At 55.1% G+C, this 19,283-nt stretch overlaps 1 protein-coding gene across 5 annotated transcripts in view; it reads right to left on the minus strand.

Annotated features, from left to right (window-relative positions):
• Positions 1–15,818, minus strand: part of PGS1 (phosphatidylglycerophosphate synthase 1) — a 35,617-nt gene extending 19,799 nt beyond the window's left edge. For all 5 annotated transcript variants that reach the window (XR_009348205.1, XR_009348206.1, XM_059149929.1 and 2 more), the window contains exons 1-5: positions 15,654–15,818; positions 6,875–7,064; positions 3,666–3,743; positions 1,946–2,049; positions 901–1,086 (exon numbers count right to left, since the gene is read on the minus strand). Coding sequence is in view for 3 of the 5 variants with exons in the window: in XM_059149929.1 (XP_059005912.1) it covers positions 901–1,086; positions 1,946–2,049; positions 3,666–3,743; positions 6,875–7,064; positions 15,654–15,796 (701 nt within the window). In the remaining 2 variants the exon portion in view is untranslated. The remainder of the gene's footprint in view (positions 1–900; positions 1,087–1,945; positions 2,050–3,665; positions 3,744–6,874; positions 7,065–15,653) is intronic.
• Positions 15,819–19,283: the final 3,465 nt, after the last annotated feature.

The raw sequence follows: 19,283 nt of genomic DNA on the forward strand, positions 1-19,283 counted from the left end.
TAAGGGCTGGGGCCGGAGAGGGCGCGGCAGCGGGGCCAGGGGAACTGGTGGGGGCAGGGCGGCAACCGGCTCAGGACCCCACGGTGGCAGCCGACCCCGAGCCTGGCCACTCACACAAGACGGGGCTTGAGTGGCATGAGGTGCCACAAAGGAGGGAGCCAGAGGGGCGCCTGGGTGGCTCCATGGGTTAAGCCTCTGCCTTCGGCTCAGATCATGGTCTCAGGGTCCTGGGATTGAGCCCCGCATCGGGCTCTCTGCTCAGCGGGGAGCCTGCTTCCCCCTCTCTCTGTCTGCCTCTCTGCCTACTTGTGATCTCTCTCTCTCTCTCTGTCAAATAAATAAATAAATAATCTTTAAAAAAAAAAAAAGGAGTGAGCCATGGAGCCCCACTCCTGAGGCGACAACCAGCTGGCAGAGGAATGACACTCTCAAAGCTAACTAACCGCCAGGGCTCATCCCCAGGGCCCGGGGTTCAGAATCAGAAGGACCCAGGTGGCCAAGGTGGCTCCGTGGTTTGTTTCTTCGGTGTTCCTGGCTCTGCCTGAGGAAGTCGTTCGCCCTCTCGAGTCTCTCACGCACGAAGTGAGATAAACACTAGACGGGTCTCTGCGAGGATGACACGCAACAGCACACCCAGGCTCAGAAGAGTGGCTAGCGCCTGGGAAGTGCTCAAGAAGCCGGCGCTCCCTTCTGAGCACCCTGTGGGCTCCCAGATGGAGGGACGCCTGGGAGCCACAGCAGATGTGGTGTCGTGGAAGACACGGAGGCAGTATGACGACTAGAGACATATGACAACATTCTTGAAGGCCTGAGGAGACGGACGTTCCTTCTCTGCGTTCCGCTAACTTCCACCCCGGACAGTATCCAGGGGAGGCCCCAGAGGCACGGCAGACTACTCACCCGCTCAGGATGACATTGTTGTCAAAGAGGTACACTTTAATGTGCTGCAGGCCGATCGTCTCGTTGAAGCGCTCAGGGATCAGGAGCCTGAGAAGCCCACGCAGGTTAGGCGTGTGGAAGAGAGAGACGCGAACCTGTTCTGGAAACTTCTGCAGCAGCGGGAGCAGCATGGTGCGGGAGTTCTTTCTACCTGAACACAGGGGTGAGCGGAATTTGAAAAACAACAGGTAATTCACTCCAGAAAAGATAGTGAGCCTGGAGGGGAGGAGCCACCCCCCCGTAGGCCCACATCTCCCTGCACTACCCATCCGAATCGGCCAGAACCCCAGGCACCGCTGCGAGCCAGAGAGCCTCAGACCAAATTCTGCTCTGGACATGGACATGTCTCAGAACAAGACTGGGGTGTTCGGGGCCACAGGCAGCTGCCATTTTAACACCAGCACCATTCGCCCTCCTCCTGGAAACCATACCCCCCGTCCTCCTAGGGGTACCACCCGATTCTACTCTTGGTGTTCCTACTCTGGGTAATAATGGCTCTACCCACCCTGAACCCTTGCCCCAACTCCACAGGAAGACATCCCGGCTGGACTGGGCCCGTTGGTACGCGCAGAGCCCCAGTGCACGGCCCATGGAAGGCCACTCAGGCAGCAGACCGTCTTTCAATGGATAAAATGTTATGGCCAGATGGGCCTGGGGCTCCCAGAGGTCACCACGTGGAGCCAGCCCAAAAGAAGGAGGGCCAGCAGATGGGTCTTGGTGACCAGCCAAACCCCCAGATCATGACCCACCCAAGGCAGGTCAGTCACAGGAGTCAAAAACAGCTCTTTTTGTCAAAGTTGTTTTTCTTTGGGTTTCCAGTCACTTACTACAGAAGGAATGCTGACAGACAGCCAGGCAGTCTAGGCGGTCTTCGAACATCCTGGCTTTTGTGGGGGACGGAGGGAGGAGACAGACACAGACGGACGGGGATGGGACAGGACAAGGGCGTAACTCCGAACAAGGGTCTGAAAGAGGAAAGGTCAGAGCAGGCGGGAGTGCGCCAGACCTACCTCTTGAGCCCCGCGTGAAGTCCAAGAGGATGGACACCTTGAGGTCTGAAGGAAACTTGGCTTGGAGTGACTTTTCCAGAGTGCATTCCAGACAATCTACCTGCCAAGAAAAGAACCCCAAAAGAACAGAAGTATAAGATCCAAAAAGATGATTATGTATTAAAAGAACAGATGGAGGGACGCCTGGGTGGCCCAGTCAGTGAAGCATCTGACTGTTGGTTGTCAGCGCAGGTCTCGATCTCAGGATTGTGAAGTTCAAGTTCAAGCCCCACATTGGGCTCCACAGCAGGTGTCGAGCTTACTTAAAAAAAAAAAAAAGGATCAACTTGCCAGGTAACACCCCCCCCCCGAAACACGCATCCTCTTGGAACACACATCTGCTCCATGAGACTTCTGAGACCAGTAGCAGTAACCAGAAGGTGCCACCCAGCTCCCTCGTCCAGCCAGGCCTCTCAGGGAGAGCGCGTCTGTGGGTCAGACACGTTGCCCAAGCAGTCCCAACCTTGCCACTCGGGGAAAGGCTAAGACACGAGCTCTCACACATTTCAACAGACATCCCCACAGACACACACAGCAAACAGTGACTACACATGGACAGCACTTGGTAAATATTTGCTGAACCAGCGAATCCAAGACAAAACCTGCCCCCTGGCCACTCTCCATGGGCTCAACACGATAGTCTTCTCCCAGAAGAACAAACAGGCTTCCCAAGCTTGCAGTAAAAGTGTGTCCTGAAGACAGAAGGAGAACTCCGTGCAGGGGCGGAGGGGGCAGGAAAGGACAGAAGTGCTTCTGCTGACCCGCCATCCCGTTCCTGCCCCCATCCCTGGTATTTCCCAGCTCCTCCCTGTGGGTTTCCAGACAAGGAGGAGCCCAGAGAAAACACTGTGGCCCATTTCAGAGCCTGAGTGGAAAGCCATCTGAAGATGAGGACAACAGAACACCCTCACTCCCACTCGCGTGAAGTCAGCCCACAGACGGCGCCTGCACACCAACCGCATGCTGGACTTCCGCCGCAGGAAGCATGCCCTGAGCTAACCTGTGGTTTCTGCTCCTTCCCATCCTGCCCATATCCCCGCAGGCGATAAGTGTGGTATAATGCCAAGTCCAGGGGGACCAAGGCAGGCCACAGACCTGGCACCTGACCCCAGCCCGACCTGTGTTTTGGTCCATTTGTCTAGTACAGGGTCAGAAAATCTGCTCTGCAAAGGGCCAGGCAGTAAACACCCTGGGCTTTGGGAACCAGACGGTCTCTGTCACAACTCCTGAGTTCCGCCGCTGCGGCCAGAGAGCGGCTACAGACGGCGCAGTGGTGAGCAAGCACAGCTGTGTCCCAGTAAAGCTTCACCTACAAACACAGAAATCTGACCGCACAGGCTTCTCTTGTGTCATAATTAATCTCCTCCTTTCAACTTTTTCCCAGTCATCTGAAAACGCAAAGACCATTGTCACCCACAGGCCATACAGAAACGGGCAGAGGGCCGTCGTTCACCGAGTCCGAGAGCAGCACACAGAGCATTCTCAGAACCGTGGTGCAGGGCGCAGAGCACCTGTGGGCGAGGACGAGCCCCTGCCCCACACCCCTCACCGGCCCTCCTGACTGGGCCAACCCCCAGCAGGACAGGGCGGCTCGACCCTGATCTCAGGGCACCGTGCAGCCAGGGGGAACGGGGCGATGCACTGCTGCCGTGGGGACCACCCCACCTCAAACCTTACCAGTTCCTGTTCCAGAGGACCTGTCCCCAGGTAGAGGGACGCCATCACCACGCGTCTCTTGGCCACGTTGATCTGACTCTGAACGAGAAACAAGTCACAGTCATTTCCACAGCTCACGGAGGACACCAAACAAGTAACGCTCCGGGCCCGGCTCTGCATCTGAAGCAAGCCCCATGCTAACAGTAACCGCCCACGATCCTCATTTAAAGTACTCCCCCTGGGGGGCCCCCCCGGGGGATTCATTCCATTCAGCGTCTGCCTTCGGCTCAGGTCATGATCTCATGGGTCCTAGATCGAGCCCTGCATCAGGCTCCCTGCTCAGGGGGGAGCCCGCTTCTCCCTCTCCCTCTGCTGCTCCCCCTGCTTGTGCTCTCTCTGTGTCAAGTAAATAAAATTTTTTTAAATCTTAAAAAAAAAAAAAAATACTATACGAACCGTGACACAGCCATCAGAAGAATGAAGGCGGCGTGTGTCAGCAACCTGACACAACGTCCAACATACTGCTGGGACAGAAGCCATAGCTGCCCTGGGCGCAAACCACGGCCCATTCACGACCCCCCCAAGGGGGGGCAGCACACGTGGGGCACGTGCAGGGCACAAGAGCACGTCCCTAAGGGGCAGAGGAGGGGAGTGTGGGAGCCAAGGCACGTGCTGCTCTGCCCAGTCTGCACCTGCACGGCTGGCCTTCACAATGAGAGGGCACGTATTTCCTCTGAAGCGCAGACGGGCCCCCAGCACAAGGACAGAACAGAGCAGCACTCGAAGATGACTATGTCACCTCGGTCCAAACAGGCCGAGTACGCTCTCTAGACCTGCTCCAATGTGGGGAACCACGACGCCCTCTGGAGCTCAAAGCACCCTGCCCAGGTGGCGGAGCGGGGGTGGGGGTTTCGCAGAACCATGGGTGGTGTGCCAAAGGTCAGGCTCCGGAAGGAGAGGCAGGAGGGCCAGGCCTTGCAGGAAGAGGGAGGCAGGAAGCAGGCACACGCCTGCTTTCTGACCCAGGAGGGATGCGGCACCCACAGCCCGCACGGCCGGCACGGGAAGGGCACCAGCCACAGAAACACACGAACACACCGGCACGAGGCCTGCAGGCCAGGAAAGCACAAGATAATGTCCCACGTTCGCTGTCTCCTCTGCTTGGTTGTTTGGGAGGCGGATGCCGGCAGGGAACACGGTTACACGGAGCAAACAGTGACTCAAGCAGAGGCACCTCGGCTCAGGTGCTGGGACAAGGGCTCGCAGGCCAGGCAGACCACAGGCTGCACTCGCCTCTCAGGGAGCAAGGCCGCTCTGTGGGCCCAGGAAAGACACATCCCACGCAATCCTGCACCAGTGTCTGCCCAAGACTGGTTCAAAGGGCAAGATCAGGGCTTCCTCCCAGAAGGGCCAAGCCCTGGGGCCCTTCCTGTCCCCCACAGCCCCACCCAGGCAGGTGCTCAGCCAGGGGATGGCCACACCGAGACTCAGCCAGTCCTTCAACCCCAAGTTGACTAGAACATGAAGAACAGCCTCTGAAAACCTGTTTCTTCCAGCCAAACAGAACCAAGCAGGAGCAAAGAGCAAAGCACCTTAACATCCCTCTCCACAAAGACCCCAGGACGGATGAGCAGCGCAGGGAAGCGGCGTGAGCACGTACACACACACACGTACACACACACACACACACACAGAATGCTCTCTGGAAGGAGCCAGTCAGAAATTAAGCTGAGTGTGGATCTACGGAATAAGAGGCCAAAAGGAAAAAGTCCAAGTATCCAAATCAAGCACAGTTTATTCTGTAGGAAAATTAATTTCTACATGTATTTCCTATTATCTACCACCGTTCCGCCCGTCTAACCTCATCACACCTTAATTCTAACATCACTGCTAATCTGAACCCAGAGGATTCATGTTAATAAAAATTAATTAGGGGGGGCACCTGAGTGGCTCAGTGGGTTAAGCCTCTGCTTTCAGCTCAGGACATGATCTCAGGGTCCTGGGATCGAGCCCCAATTGGGCTCTCTGCTCAGCAGGGGGCCTACTTCCCCCTCTCTCTCTGCCTGCCTCTCTGCCTACTTGTGATCTCTCTCTGTCAAATAAATAAATAAAATCTTAAAAAAAAAAATTAATCAGGGGCACCTGGATGGCTCAGTGGGGTAAAGCCTCTGCCTTCGGCTCAGGTCATGGTCTCAGGGTCCTGGGATCGAGCCCCGCACTGGGCTCTCCGCTCAGCAGGGAGCCTGCTTCCTCCTCTCTCTCTGACTACTTGTGATCTCTGTCAAATAAATAAATAAAATCTTTAAAAATAAATAAATAAATAAATAAATATTAAAAAATAAAAATTACTCAGTTTCAAATGACTTATTCCAATCTGCAGTGTCAACCTGGAGTAACAAGATGGGCCACAAACAGCTGAACACTGCAAGCTCAAGTCCCCAAAGCAAAGGCATCTCTGCCCAGACAGAGAGGCCCAGACTTCAGACACAGTCCCAGGAAAGAACAGGGATCATAAGGCCTAAAATCAGGTGTCCACATTCTCCAGTGACCGGGAGCCACGTCCTACAGCCACTTCCTACACATCAAGTCTCACCCACGAGTCACAGCTAAGTTTTCCCCCCGGCACACCCTGCCTACCAAGAAGACACCACTGTGTCCTGGGGATGTTTCCAGGGGAAGGGTCTATCGTGCTATGACATCGTTAGCCAAGGCGCCCACCCGCCCTCACTAACCTCCCTTCCAAAGGAACTGATGGAATCAATCTGTCCATAAGAATCAAGATCACTAGGGGCGCCTGGGTGGCTCAGTGGGTTAAGCCACTGCCTTCAGCTCACGTCGTGATCTCGGGGTCTTGGGATCAAGTCCCGCATCGGGCTCTCTGCTCAGCAGGGAGCCTGCTTCCTCCTCTCTCTCTCTCTGCCTGCCTCTCTGCCTACTTGTGATCTCTGTCAAATAAAATCTTTAAAAAAAAAAGGAATCAAGATCACTGCCCACCTACCTTGAGCTACTCTACCTGAGACGTTAGCAACACACAAGAACCTCTGATAATGGCACAACTCAAGTATTTGTGAGCCTGAAAACCTAACAGGGAGAAGAACCCACAGCAAAAAGCCGAGCAGCCATCAGAAACTTCCAGAACAGAAGGCACTTCTGCTCAGGACTCACTCATTCTCACGCCTCCAAGCCTCTGTCTCAAGCGTCCGTCCCTCTCTCCCGTGAACACAACTTACCTTCATGAGCTCGAAAAACTCGGCCGGGGATGAAAGCACCCTGACGTGGGAACTGGAGACCCCAAACTCTGGGACCAGGTTTCGGATCCACTGGAACCTGTGCACACCCTCTGGACACAGGCAGCAAGGTGGGGAGGTGACCTGGGGGACAGCTGGAGACAGCAAAGGAGCCAAGAGCAGCCATGGCGACCTGGTTAAAGAGACACGGAAAGGGTCACACTTCTCAAACGCTTCCTCGGAAGTCTCTTTCAGCTACGAGGGCCCCGCACATGAGGCGGACGGGAATTTTTCTTTAACCGATTCCAGATTCTCTAGACCATTTTAAGTGAGCCCAAGTCAAACTCTGCAAAGGTGCTTTTCCTTCAGCCCCGACTAGCTGAGCAACCTGAGAAGTGCCAATGCCCACAGAGAAAGCCCAACTGGCAGTTGGTTCCACACAGCTCCCAGTCTAGAGTGGCCGCGAGAAACCACCTAGAAACCACCGCGGGGCTGACACCGGGGGAACCTAACAACCTGGCCTGCAGAAGGCTGCTGGCGATGGCCTGGAGCCTGGGTGAGGGAGCCCCCTGCAACGCAGGGCTGCGGAGAGGAACGAGGCTTTTATTTAGGGAAGGACCCAGAAAAACTAAATTTTCTCTTGAATCCTCGACTGTGGAGTGAGGGGCGGAGCAGGAGGAGCCTGGGGGGCTGTCTTGGCAGTGGATGACGTCTTCCTCGGGGCTCAAAGCACAAGCTGAGCCCCCGCCACCTGCCAGCCGGCCCCCCTTCACTGCGGCAGAGACAGCAGCAATTGAGGGCCTGCCCACGGAAGCACACGTCTGCCGCCTGCCACCTGCCGGCTGTCCCCCCACAGGGGGCCCGGGGAGGGGCCACACACCCAGAGCCCCATGCAAGCCGGGCCCTATTCTCAAGTCCAGCAAACAGCAGCAGGAAAATCCTCTGCGGTGCGTGTCCTTCTACTGCCACTCCAAGGGGGGCTTTGGGGAAAGGGCGCCGGAACACCCCAAGGCCTGAAGGGTCACAGATTCCAGGAAGATGACTTCATTCACTTGCTTCATGATAAAGCACTGAATCTTCCCAGGGCGCGCAAACGGCCCTACACAGACGCCAGATGGCCCACAGCTGTGCTTCCCAGAAAGCCCACTGGTCTGTCCCGCCGACTCGCTGCCAAGAAAACTTTAGTCAACAGGGGGAAGGTAGCAGCTCTGTAGATCCCAGGAAGTCGGGGGCTGGCCTGCGGCCCTCGGTGCAGAGTGGGGAAAGCAGCTAAGCTTTCCCGCTGTCTCAGAGACGGCATGACGGCACTCGGGGGTACCAGCTTGCTAAGGTCCTCCGGCTTCCAGCTGCCGAGCAGCAGCGAAAGGCTTAGACGCGAAATCTAGGGATTACTGCCTCAATTTCCCTAACCGCAGGCCTTACGCCCGCTGCGCTCCAAGCTAACTTCCAGGAGGAGAGGGAAAGATCCTTCAGTCCAGTAGAAAACCACGAGACAGTGGGAAAGTCTGCACGACACTCTATCCATCTGAAGCCCCAGAGGGGGCCTACAGTCTAATTTTCATTACTTAAACATGGTCTGTTTGAGGTGGAAAACCCCACAGCAGCGCCACACCAACGGATCTCCCAGCCTCACGGCACTTACCCTGTCCCAGCCCATACCGACTAAGAACCAGGGCGACCACTAGCACCTCCACCCCGCCATCGACTCCCTGAAAGGAAGCTGCGGAGACACATTCCGGCACACGGCGACCCAGAGAGGGCAAATGGGGCTCGGGCTGCGACCCCAGGCACCGTGACACTGTTCCGGCCTAGGTGGGGAGCACAAGGGGCGAGCAGCCCCGCCGCCGCCCCCACGAACCTGGCGGCCTCACAGGCTTACTGCACGTCTGAAACCATCTGAGAACGACACCGGGGGAAAAGGCCACCATGAACTGAAGGTGGAACTGGGCAGCACGCGTGTCCGGAGTGACGGCAAAGCGGAGCAGGTGGTGCTGAGCGCCCGGGGAGGCCGGAGGACACCCTCCCCGGGGAAGGTCAGGCAGGGCACTCGGAGGGGCTGCTCCAGGCAAGGAGGGGGCTGGGCCAACGTGAGCCGCGGGTGTTGGCAAGTGCCACCACCCGCGGGAAAGCCCGCAGCCAGTCCAGAGGATGCAGGCGCCCGGGGCCCACCGTCAGCCCGGTCCTGGCCCGGAGAGACAGTGGGCAGGCGCGGGCAGGCCGGGCTCAGGGCAGCTCTCCCCGGGAAGGCTCCACCAGGGCCATCGTCCAAGATGTGTTGAGGGCTTTTTCATGCTGGCTTCCTGTTTAATCTGCGTGCTGGCAGGTTTATTTTTGCTAGAGAGGAGAAGGGGCTGAGCCAATTAGGTGCAGGGAATCAGGGAGGGGAAGACCCAACCCTCAAGCGGCAGTTCCAGACACCCGAGGAGGACGGCGCTCTGAGAAGGTCCCCCGGTGACGGCACGGGGCCCCTGTGGCGGCTCGGGCATGGGGGAGACCACACCTGGACGCGGGACACTCGAATCTAACTGGAGTGCCTCCGCCGGGGCAGAAGCAGCCAAGCCCAGGTCTACTCGGGGGCTCATTTTTTTCTTTCGCCTCAGCCATAAGCCCACGGGGGGGTGCGTTCCCGCTTTCCACAACCCAGCTCATGGGAATCTTCCCAGAAAAGGTTGTTCCCGGGGCTAGGAGCACCCCCAACGCGCAGTCACCCCAGTCTCCAGGGGCGACCACCTGCACAGGCAAGTCCCCTCACCCCAGGGAGGCTTACTAAGAAACCACAGGTCCCAGGTCAGGAGCCCAAGGCCCGAGAGATCTGAAGAGCTGCGGTTCCTTCACCAAAAGAGCAGAGCTGTGTCACACACGCCATTCAGAGAACTAACCCGGCACACACACAATTTCCACATCTAGACCTGGACTCCCCTGAATCATCGTTCCAGGACCATCCAGCTCCAGTTTCTAGTTACAAAGAAGAGGTGGGGGGGCGGGACCAGATAGAAGAGGAAGGAGGGGGGGCGCCAGCTTCTGCTGACTCAGGAATACCACGAAGTCTGGAGAACAGGGCTGGGGCCAGCACCGAGGGACACTCCGGCAGGCCGGTGGCACAGGCAGCACCAGCAGACAACGCAAACGCGTCCCCAGCCGACAGTTCCAACGGTGAAAGGAGCCAGCGGGCTCTGGGAAGGGCACACTCCAGCCACCCACGGGACACCTGACTTTGGGTACAGATTCAGCCTCAGGATTTAAGGCTTCCCAGGGAATCTGCAAAGTGCCTGCCCTGGGCAGCAGGCTGGGTCTAAGTGCTGAAGACCCTTGACCTGGGCCCTCCCCACCCAGAGAGACCTGTGTGGGCGGGGTGAGGGGAAGGCTTCAGGGCGACTCTAAGGGCACAGGGAGCATGAAGCGAGGGTCGGGCAGGGAGGAGGGAAGCTTCCTCCCACCGTCTCTAAGACAGATCCACAGCCGAACTGCCAGACTAAGGTGCTCTTATCCCTGAGCCCCCAGACTGGGGGACAGAGCGGGGGTGGCCAGCCACTACGTGAAGACTGCGGAAGCCTACCTGGCCTAGAGGGCAGTCCTGGGTGCGACAGGGCAGCCCATCCCTCCTGCTGGGCAAGGGACGGCAGTGGGACTTGAGTTCAGAATAATCAGTCACTCAGAAACTGAGCAGAAGAGCCCCCGAGACACAACCAAACGCAGCTACTGACACGGGGCCTCAGGGGAGAGAGAGGCGTTTCTCCTTTTTGTGGGGAGATAGTTTTCCATTTCACCAAACACCTTTTTTTTTTTTTTAAAGATTTTATTTATTTGACAGAGAGAGAGAAATCACAAGTAGGCAGAGAGGCAGGCAGAGAGAGAGAGAGGGGAGGAAGCAGGCTCCCTGCAGAGCAGAGAGACTGATGCGGGACTCGATCCCAGGACCCTGGGATCATGATCTGAGCCGAAGGCAGAGGCTTTAACCCACTGAGCCACCCAGGCGCCCCCCATTTCACCAAACATCTTAAAGTTGCGTGTGCTCCATGGAAAAAGACTGGCACACCTTGTATTTTTCCTGTCTGGATGTGCAACAATGTGCCTGGAGGTGCAACCGAGTTCCGTGGCCAGTGGCGAGATGCCAGTAGAGCATGGCAGGGCGCCCGGGGGGCTCCATCCGTGAAGCATCTGACCCTTGACTTCAGCTCAGGTCATGATCTCAGGCTGGTGAGCTCAAGCCCCACGGCAGGCTTTGTGCTACGTGTGGAACCTGCTCCAGATTCTCTCTCTCTCTCTGTCCGCCCACTTCCTACCTCCCTCTCTCAATAAAAAACAAAAAAAAAGGAAGAAGAACTAGGCAAATACTGAGAATTACACCCAGGTCTACACTTGACCTTTACATGTCCCCTCCAAGGCCTCTCTGGCTCAGATCTGATCCCCAGGGGCTGCAGACTGTCGCCCACCACCCAGTGGGGGGAAAAAAAGTAAAAGTAAATCAAGTAAGCTGACCAACCTCTCAGGGTCTTTCCTAGAGGCGGCACCGGGGGCTCTGAACAAGAACGCAGTGATGCGGGAGAACGGAGCCCAAATCCCCGACAGACAGTCCAGAAGCTCCACCCTCTGTCCTGTACCATACTCGGGACATTTAGCTAAGTGGCCCCCACTACGGGCTCCGATAGGCTCTGAGTCCACGAGCTCTTCTGGAACTGTAAGATAAGATTCGTGGTACAAGCTCTGTGGCTTGGGTCTCATCCAAATCTGTACAAAATGATGAAAAAAGAAGTTCTTAAAAGAAACTAAGTTCTGTGGACTGCAGTGTTTTCAGAAACTACTTTTTAAGAAAAACCCACCCTCCCCCCTCATTCATGCACACTTAAACGTCAGAAAGTGAGCTGAGGAGAAAATCGCAACAGTCACACACTTCCTGAGAAGCACACAAACTACGCGAAGGAGCCGTGCACTTCCTGCGTCCCCGGCGGCCGGCGGCCCTTCCCGACTAACGCAACCCCAAGTCCAAGAAAGGGAAGTGAGTGTGAATTCCCGTAGGTTACAGAAGACCAGCACGGGAGGCCAGGCTGCCGGCATCTGACTACATGCTGACCAGATGACTGTCCTCTCGACTTGCCCAAAAGGAAGTCGATCACATCCAGGGGCCAGCAAAGGAACAAAACCCACAGTACACCTCGGGGTGGCCCAAGCAGCGCGCAAAGCAAAGGGCCTGATGAGAACCAATCACATATTCTACTAACCCAAAGGCTTTGACCAGCCGGACTTCCCAGCAGCCTGGAGAAGAACTCGTTTACATGAATCAGATGACATGTTTACAAGTGGATTATCTACCAGAACACTTGAATCCCAGGCTAGCTGCTCTCCCTCGAGGAGCACACAACCGACTGACCAAGCCTAATTCATCACCAGCTGCAATGTGTTAATATGAACTCAACAAAGCTACAATTTGGGGCGCCTGGGTGCCTCAGTCGGCTAAGCATCTGCCTTCGGCTCAGGTCATGACCAGGCCCCCTGGGATCCAGTCCCACGTCAGGCTCCTTGCTCGACAGGGAGTCTGCTTCTCCCTCTCCCTCTGCCTGCCACTCTCCCTGCGTGTGTGCACGCACACTCTCCCGCTGTTAAATAAATAAATAAAATATTTAAAAAGGAAAAATAAAAGCTACAATTTAAAACTCCATTGTAAATCTTTTTCCAGTTCCCTGTGAGATGAGAATCTGAATTATCTGGGGAAATTTATGCTTTGATTTTAAATATCCCCCTCCCACCCACTCTACTACTACAAATAAGCCAGGAGACAGTTCTACTAAACTCTAACGAAGCGTTATGAAGTTCAAAGAAGTAGCTTCTGGAAATCTGGTGGTCCCTCAGAGTGGAAACTACTAACAAGCTGAACCGGGGTACAATGACCTGCCACTATGAGGTCAGATGCAACAGTGTTTCTAGACCACTAATTGGAAGTAATTTTAAGTAGCATTCTCTGTCACAGTGGCTGTCTCTGTAACTAACAAAGAAACCACCCTCCTCCAGCCCTCTTGTTAGCTAAGAAGTTTTAACAGGCACTCCAACAGGTGAGTCAGACTGGCAGGCTAAAATCTGACAAAGTCTAAGCTCATGACTACACAGAACTATTATCAATGAATCAACAATCAGAGTTACAAGAAATCACACCATTCAGGGAATGAGGAGTTGTGAGATATTTTGGGGGAGAAACGAAAGTCAGCAGCCAATATAGGATGAGTGGCCATACAGACCAGAGAAACCCCAAACACTAAGGCCACAGAGTCGGGAAAATCTGCAAACTGAATAAGGCAAGAGGAAAAAAAAAAAAAAAAAAGGTCAGAAAGCTACAGCATTGTAACACGGGTCAAAGCACTTATCTTCAGTCCTAGCAAAGCATTTTATTTTATTTATTTATTTTTTAATTTTATTTATTTATTTGACAGACAGAGACCACAAGTAGGCAGAGAGGCAGGCAGAGAGAGAGGAGGAAGCAGGCTCCCTGCTGAGCAGAAAGCCCGATGCGGGGCTCGATCCCAGGACCCCGGGATCATGACCCGAGCTGAAGGCAGAGGCTTTAACCCACTGAGCCACCCAGGCGCCCCCTAGCAAAGCATTTTAAGGATTATAAAACACAAATTTATTTATTTTTATAAAAGATTTTATTTGTTTTTGAGAAAGAGAGACAGAGCGTGCACCAGTGGGGGGGGCGGGGGAGAGGGGTAAAGGGAGAAGCAGGCTCCCTGCTGAGCACAGAGCCCTATGTGGGACTCGATCCCAGGACCCTGGGATCATGACCTGAGCTGAAGACAGACATTTAACTGACTGAGCCACCCAGGCGCCCCCACAAATTTCTTTAGAAAACATAAAACCTGGGGCACCTGGGTGGCTCAGTGGGTTAAGCCTCTGCTTTCGGCTCAGGTCATGATCTCAGGGTCTTGGGATTGAGCCCCGCATCGGGCTCTCTGCTCAGCGGGAAGCCTGCTTCTCCCTCTCCCTCTGCCTGCCTCTCTGCCTGCTTGTGATCTGTCTGTCAAATAAATAAATGAAGTCTTTAAAAAAATTAAGAAAAAAACCATAAAACTTGGTGGGGGGGTGAGGGCACTGGATGATGGGAATTAAGGAGGCATGAGACGTGATGGGCACTGGGTGCTACACGCGACTATCAATGAACACTACATCAAAAACTAATGATGTACTGATGATGTCGGCTAATAAAATTTAAATTAAAAATAACTAAAAAACCCACAAAAATTATGATTCTCTAAGTGAGTTTCTGGTTTAATTGTTATACAACACTCTCAGCTTCATCAAAAGGAAATATGGTGCCACACCTACAGCATCCATTTACAAAAAGGACTTTGGGGAGTCAGTCTGGACTACTCCCACTGCCACACTGCTCCTCTCCCCACTAGCACCAGAAAAAGACACTCAAGAGAAACGTCTTTTTCAAAAGAATTCGTGGAGACTGCCTCCAACATCCCTTAGCAGTCAATTTCAACGTTCAACAATGAACAATGAATTGTTTTTCCGCCGTTTAAACACATACAGGGACATGACAAACTTGCCTGAACACCTCATCTTTGAGGAGAGAGCATTTCTTGAAACCTTAAACCAAATTTCCCGGTGGTTTGATGCCAAGACGTAGAAGTCACCTGATCTCACCACCCACTGCTATGGCCAGGTCTTGGCTAAGCACCAACCACAGAAAACGCAGAGGCCACCTCGCCCCCGGCCCCGCCCCCACCGGGGTTCGGCGATGGGAAACTTAAAGCCATTCTGATCAGCAAGATGCTACCACGGAAAAGTCACCCCCAACCAAAGCTGAAGTCTGGCTGAAAATCATCCGCTGCTGCTCGGTGTAACGCAAGCTCCTTCCCAGGAGCAGCAGCAGCGCGCGCGACTGGGGCGCGACTGGCCCACAGACCTGCGCGCGGACGCCAGGACATCCCACCGCACCCCGCAAGCAGCACAGATAAAATCTGAGATAATGCAAACTCTTCTAAAGGACGCACCTCTAATTTTTTTTTTTTTTCCCTTTAAAGGGTCAAATGTACAGGCGCCTGGGTGGCTCAGTGGGTTAAAGACTCTGCCTTCGGCTCAGGTCGTGATCCCGGGGTCCTGGGACCGAGCCCCGCGTCGGGCTCTCTGCTCAGCGGGAGGCCCGCCCCCCTCCCCGCCTGCCTCTCTGCCTGCCAAATAAATACAATCTTTAAAAAAATAAAGGGTCACGTGTAAGGCTTGAGTCTCTCTGGTAAGAGAGCCACTTGCACACACGAGATCCTTTTTTCCCTGTAACGTTAGCAAGGCCGACAGGCCTCTCGGGTCAGCGCGCCCTCGGCCAATGTCGACTCTGAAAGACCGCGGCCTGAAGAAGCGGCTTCAGAGCCTCCTCCCCCACTTACATAACTCACTTCAGTACTTTTCCAGAACGCGGGCCCTTTGGCAAGTGGGAAGGGGGCGCCGAGTGGCTCCTCCGGCCCGGCCCGAGGGCCCGTGACTCGGGCCGCCTCACTGCCCTCTGCCGCACCACGCGCCAAGCGCCGCCCGCACAGGCCCGGCCCGGCTCCTTCACCCCGGCCCGGCCGAGCCGCGGCCGCCACCGCGCAAGGCCCAGACAGACCCCGTCAGACCGCGAGCGGCGCCCCCCGCGACCAGCCCCTCCAACGCCCGCCGCCGGGGGCCCCGGGACCTCGCGCTCGGTTCCCGGCCGCCTCCCCGGCCCCTGCGTGAGCGCACTCCTGGCGCGGGGGAGAGGCAGGGCTGCGGCCGCGCCCCCGCCGCGGCAGGCCCGGCCGCCTCTCACCTCCTGCGCCGGCGGTCCCGGTTCCTGCCCAGGCGGTCGGACAGGCGCCCCAGGAGCGCGGCCAGCCCGGGGCGGCCAGGCAGCAGGCCCAGCAGCCGCCTCCAGAGCACCGGCCCGGCCGCCGCCGCCGTCGCCGCCGCCATGGAGACTCGGCGCTTCCGCTTCCGGCGCGCAAGAACTTTATTGACAGCGGCGCTCGCGGACACGGGGAGGGGGCGGGGCGGACGCAGGGGAGCGGGCGGCGCGCAGGCGCAGGCGCAGCGGGCTGAGCCGCTTCTCTCGCTCCCGCCCCGCCGCACCCCGCGCTCCTGAGCGTGCTGGCCTCGCGCCCGCCAGGTCACGCCCAGCACCCAGGCTCGGGGACAGGTGCGCTGGGCCGGCCCCCGAGCGTGCGGTTCTGCGCCCCGAGGGCCGCGCGTCCGTGGAGCCGAGAGCACCTCCTGTACCTGACCTTCAAAAGGGACACCTTGCAGGATCCTGAAGGGGGAGAGGCGGTGGGGGGCAGATGGGGTCCGAAACATGGGGCTCCTGGGACGACCCACTGGGACTGAGGCTTGGGAACTGGGAGAGCGGTGGGAGATCGTCACATCCTACTTGTCTTGGCCCAGAGAGTGTTGTGAGGGCTCAAGTGTTTGGAAACACGGGATGCAGAATCTTCCGCATCCCCGGTCCACCCAGGCATCCCAGGGAAGTCGGTTCCGTGCTCCCTGCAAGGATGTTCTTGGCCCTGTTCGTGGTATCAGCAGTGCGCAAGCCGGGGCGCGGGGGTGGCTCAGTCGAGGAAGCGTCTGCCTTCCTCTCGGGTCAGGATCCCAGGGTCCCGGATCCGGTCCCACATGGGGCTCCCTGCTCAGCGGGGAGCCTGCTTCTCCAGAACTCTGCCCGCCGCTCCCCATCTCTGCGCTCTCTCTCTCTCTCTCTCTCTCTGACAAATAAATAAAATTCTTTAAAATAAAATTACATCTCAGAGGAATGTTTAATGACACGAAGTGTAAAATCCAAATTTCCAAGGAGTAGTATAGAGCTTATCTCATCGGAGATATTAAAAATTGGAAGGAGTATTGTGTACAGACAGACAAAGTAAATACACCAAAATGCTAACATGGGCTGTTTGGTGCTATTCAAGAGTTTCCAAGCTGTTTACAAGTAACGGGCATTTCAGATTGTTTTAATTTTTCCTTTATGTTTAGAGAACGTTATGAACACAAGGTGGTATTTGATTCAACTCTTCCGAGTTAGAAGTGGTGAATCATCAAATTTCCTAATTTCCAGTAACTAGAATGAGACCAACCATTGCGTGATTCCATTTTTGCCCAGCTCCCGGGACACAGGGTGGTTGCAGAGTCAACTTGCTGAATGCCAGAACCATGATGCTCGGTGGTGACCATGAGAGTATCCTACCCATCCCCAAAAAGAGCTAGCAGTTTCTTTTTGTGTGTGGTGCTTGCCAGGGGAGGTATTAAGTGAGACCAACAACCACAGAACTGTCCCATTGGGAATTTCTGATCTACAGTAAATTGTACTGGGGCGCCTGGGTGGCTCAGTCAGTTCAGCGTCTGCCTTCTGCTCGGGTTATAATCCTGGAGTCCCTGGATGGAGCCCCCAGTCTTCTGTTGGTCTGTCGGTCAGGCTTCCTGCTCAGCAAAGGGTCTGCTTCTCCCTCTCTCTCTGCTCCTCCCCCTGCTCATGTCTCTCTTACTCACTCGCTCTCTAATAAATAAATTAAATATTTTTAAAAATAAAATAAACTGTACTAACACACAGTGATAATACAGCATTGTAAGTCAAACTAGTATTTACATTACATATAAACAGCCTGCGATGACCCAGTCACTTCTGAAGCCACACAGCTAGAGCCTTTGGCCCTTATGGCTAGTTTGAAATTGTCAGAGCTACAACCGGAATGAGGCAACCACAACTTTGCCCCAGGACATGCACATTGGGAAGTTGCAAAAATTTTAGATGATGGTTTTCCGAAATTGAGCAATCTTTTTTCTTTCTTTCTTTCTTTCTTTCTTTCTTTCTTTCTTTCTTTCTTTCTTTCTTTCTTTTTTTTTTTTTTAACACGATGACAGTATAAACACTTTCCACCAGGAGATCTCATCTGGGCAGGTTTGTGGGAACAAGCAGAGGAGATAAGACACTCAGGTGGCACAGGTGGCCCAGGGAGGAGGTGTGGGAGGGCTCCAAACTGCTTGGGGGGGCCAGCGGTCTAGGGCAGACACCACCACTGCTGCTGGGTTCTCCGTTCACACCTTGATGACCCTGGACCAGAAGGCACTTGCCCTCTGAGACCCCATGGTGGCTTGAAAGCCCAGCCGCTCAGGCTCCCCTCACCCACTGCCTTCTGGTTAATCTCACTGGCCCCTTCCCGAACAGGAGGTGCCCCAGTTAGAATGGCGGAGTTGATGGGACTAATGACAGATATCTGGTCTTCCCAAACGGAAAAGGAAATGCATTCATTGGAAGGAGAGTTGACGTCAGGGAGTGATGGGCTGGTGCTCCTGATAGCAAGGCTAATGTCCCGGGCAGGAAACACCAGGAAATCCTGAGCCAAGGGCCCGGGCCTCACTGTCTGTGATTCACACCCGCACCAAAAATCATGTCAATGAGAGCGGAAGCCCCTCCTCCCTGAGCCTACTTCGCGCGCAAGGGTCTCTTTCAGCCACAAGGCTGCTAGCTAATTCAAGGAAGGGGAGGTGGGTCAACCCATCTTCTTCCACCGGTGATGAGAAAACTCTGTCAGTTTGTTGGGGGGCCTGATTTGCTGCTTCGGGGGGGCTCAGTCTGGTTTAATAGGGAACGTAGCTTAGAGATGAGGACAGGATGAAGCCAGCCTTGGGGGCTCTGCCTCCATTCCTCCACTGAGTCACTGCCCAGACTCACCAGCCTGCCTTTTCTCAATCCTTCAAGCTCCCCAACGACCCCCACCAACACACACACACACACACACACACACACACACACACACACACACATTGCCTCCTGGTGATCTCAGCTTAATTGTTCTGTCTGCTCACAACTATATCCCCCCAACCCCTCTCCTCCATTTGAGTTCGGTGCTCCCCCTACAAACACCTCGTGGCCCCATTTATTCTGCCTATTACCTACTGTGATCTAATCTTATTGATTGGTTTACTGTTTTGTGTGTTTATCAAAGAACAGTTGCCATACAAGGTTACATTAGTTGCAAGTGTACAACACAATGATTCGACCTCTCCATTATACTTTATGCCCTGCTCCCCACAAGTCTAGATACCACCTGGCACCCTACAACACTATTAAAATACCATCCCCTGTACTCCCTATGCTACGCCTTTCAGCCCCATGATTTAACCCATTCCATCACGCGGAGTCTGTATCTCCCACTCCCCTTCACCCATTTTGCCCGTCTCCCCACTACCTACCGTGCATCTCATGCCATAGCCCCTAGCACCTTGTGTGCTCTGAACCTCCCAAACAGGAGGATCTGCCAACAGAAGCAGGTTCGGCCCACCCCGGCTGAATGAACGCACATGACAAGGTGGTGAGCGCGGCTCTATTTCCAATAAACCTTGATCAACAAAACCAGTCTGCAGGCCCATATGTCACAGTTTGCCAATCTGTGCTTCAGAAGACATCTTTTCCCGT

The sequence above is a fragment of the Mustela lutreola genome, chromosome 15 (assembly GCF_030435805.1).
Source record: "Mustela lutreola isolate mMusLut2 chromosome 15, mMusLut2.pri, whole genome shotgun sequence".
NCBI classification, from domain to species: Eukaryota; Metazoa; Chordata; class Mammalia; order Carnivora; family Mustelidae; genus Mustela; species Mustela lutreola.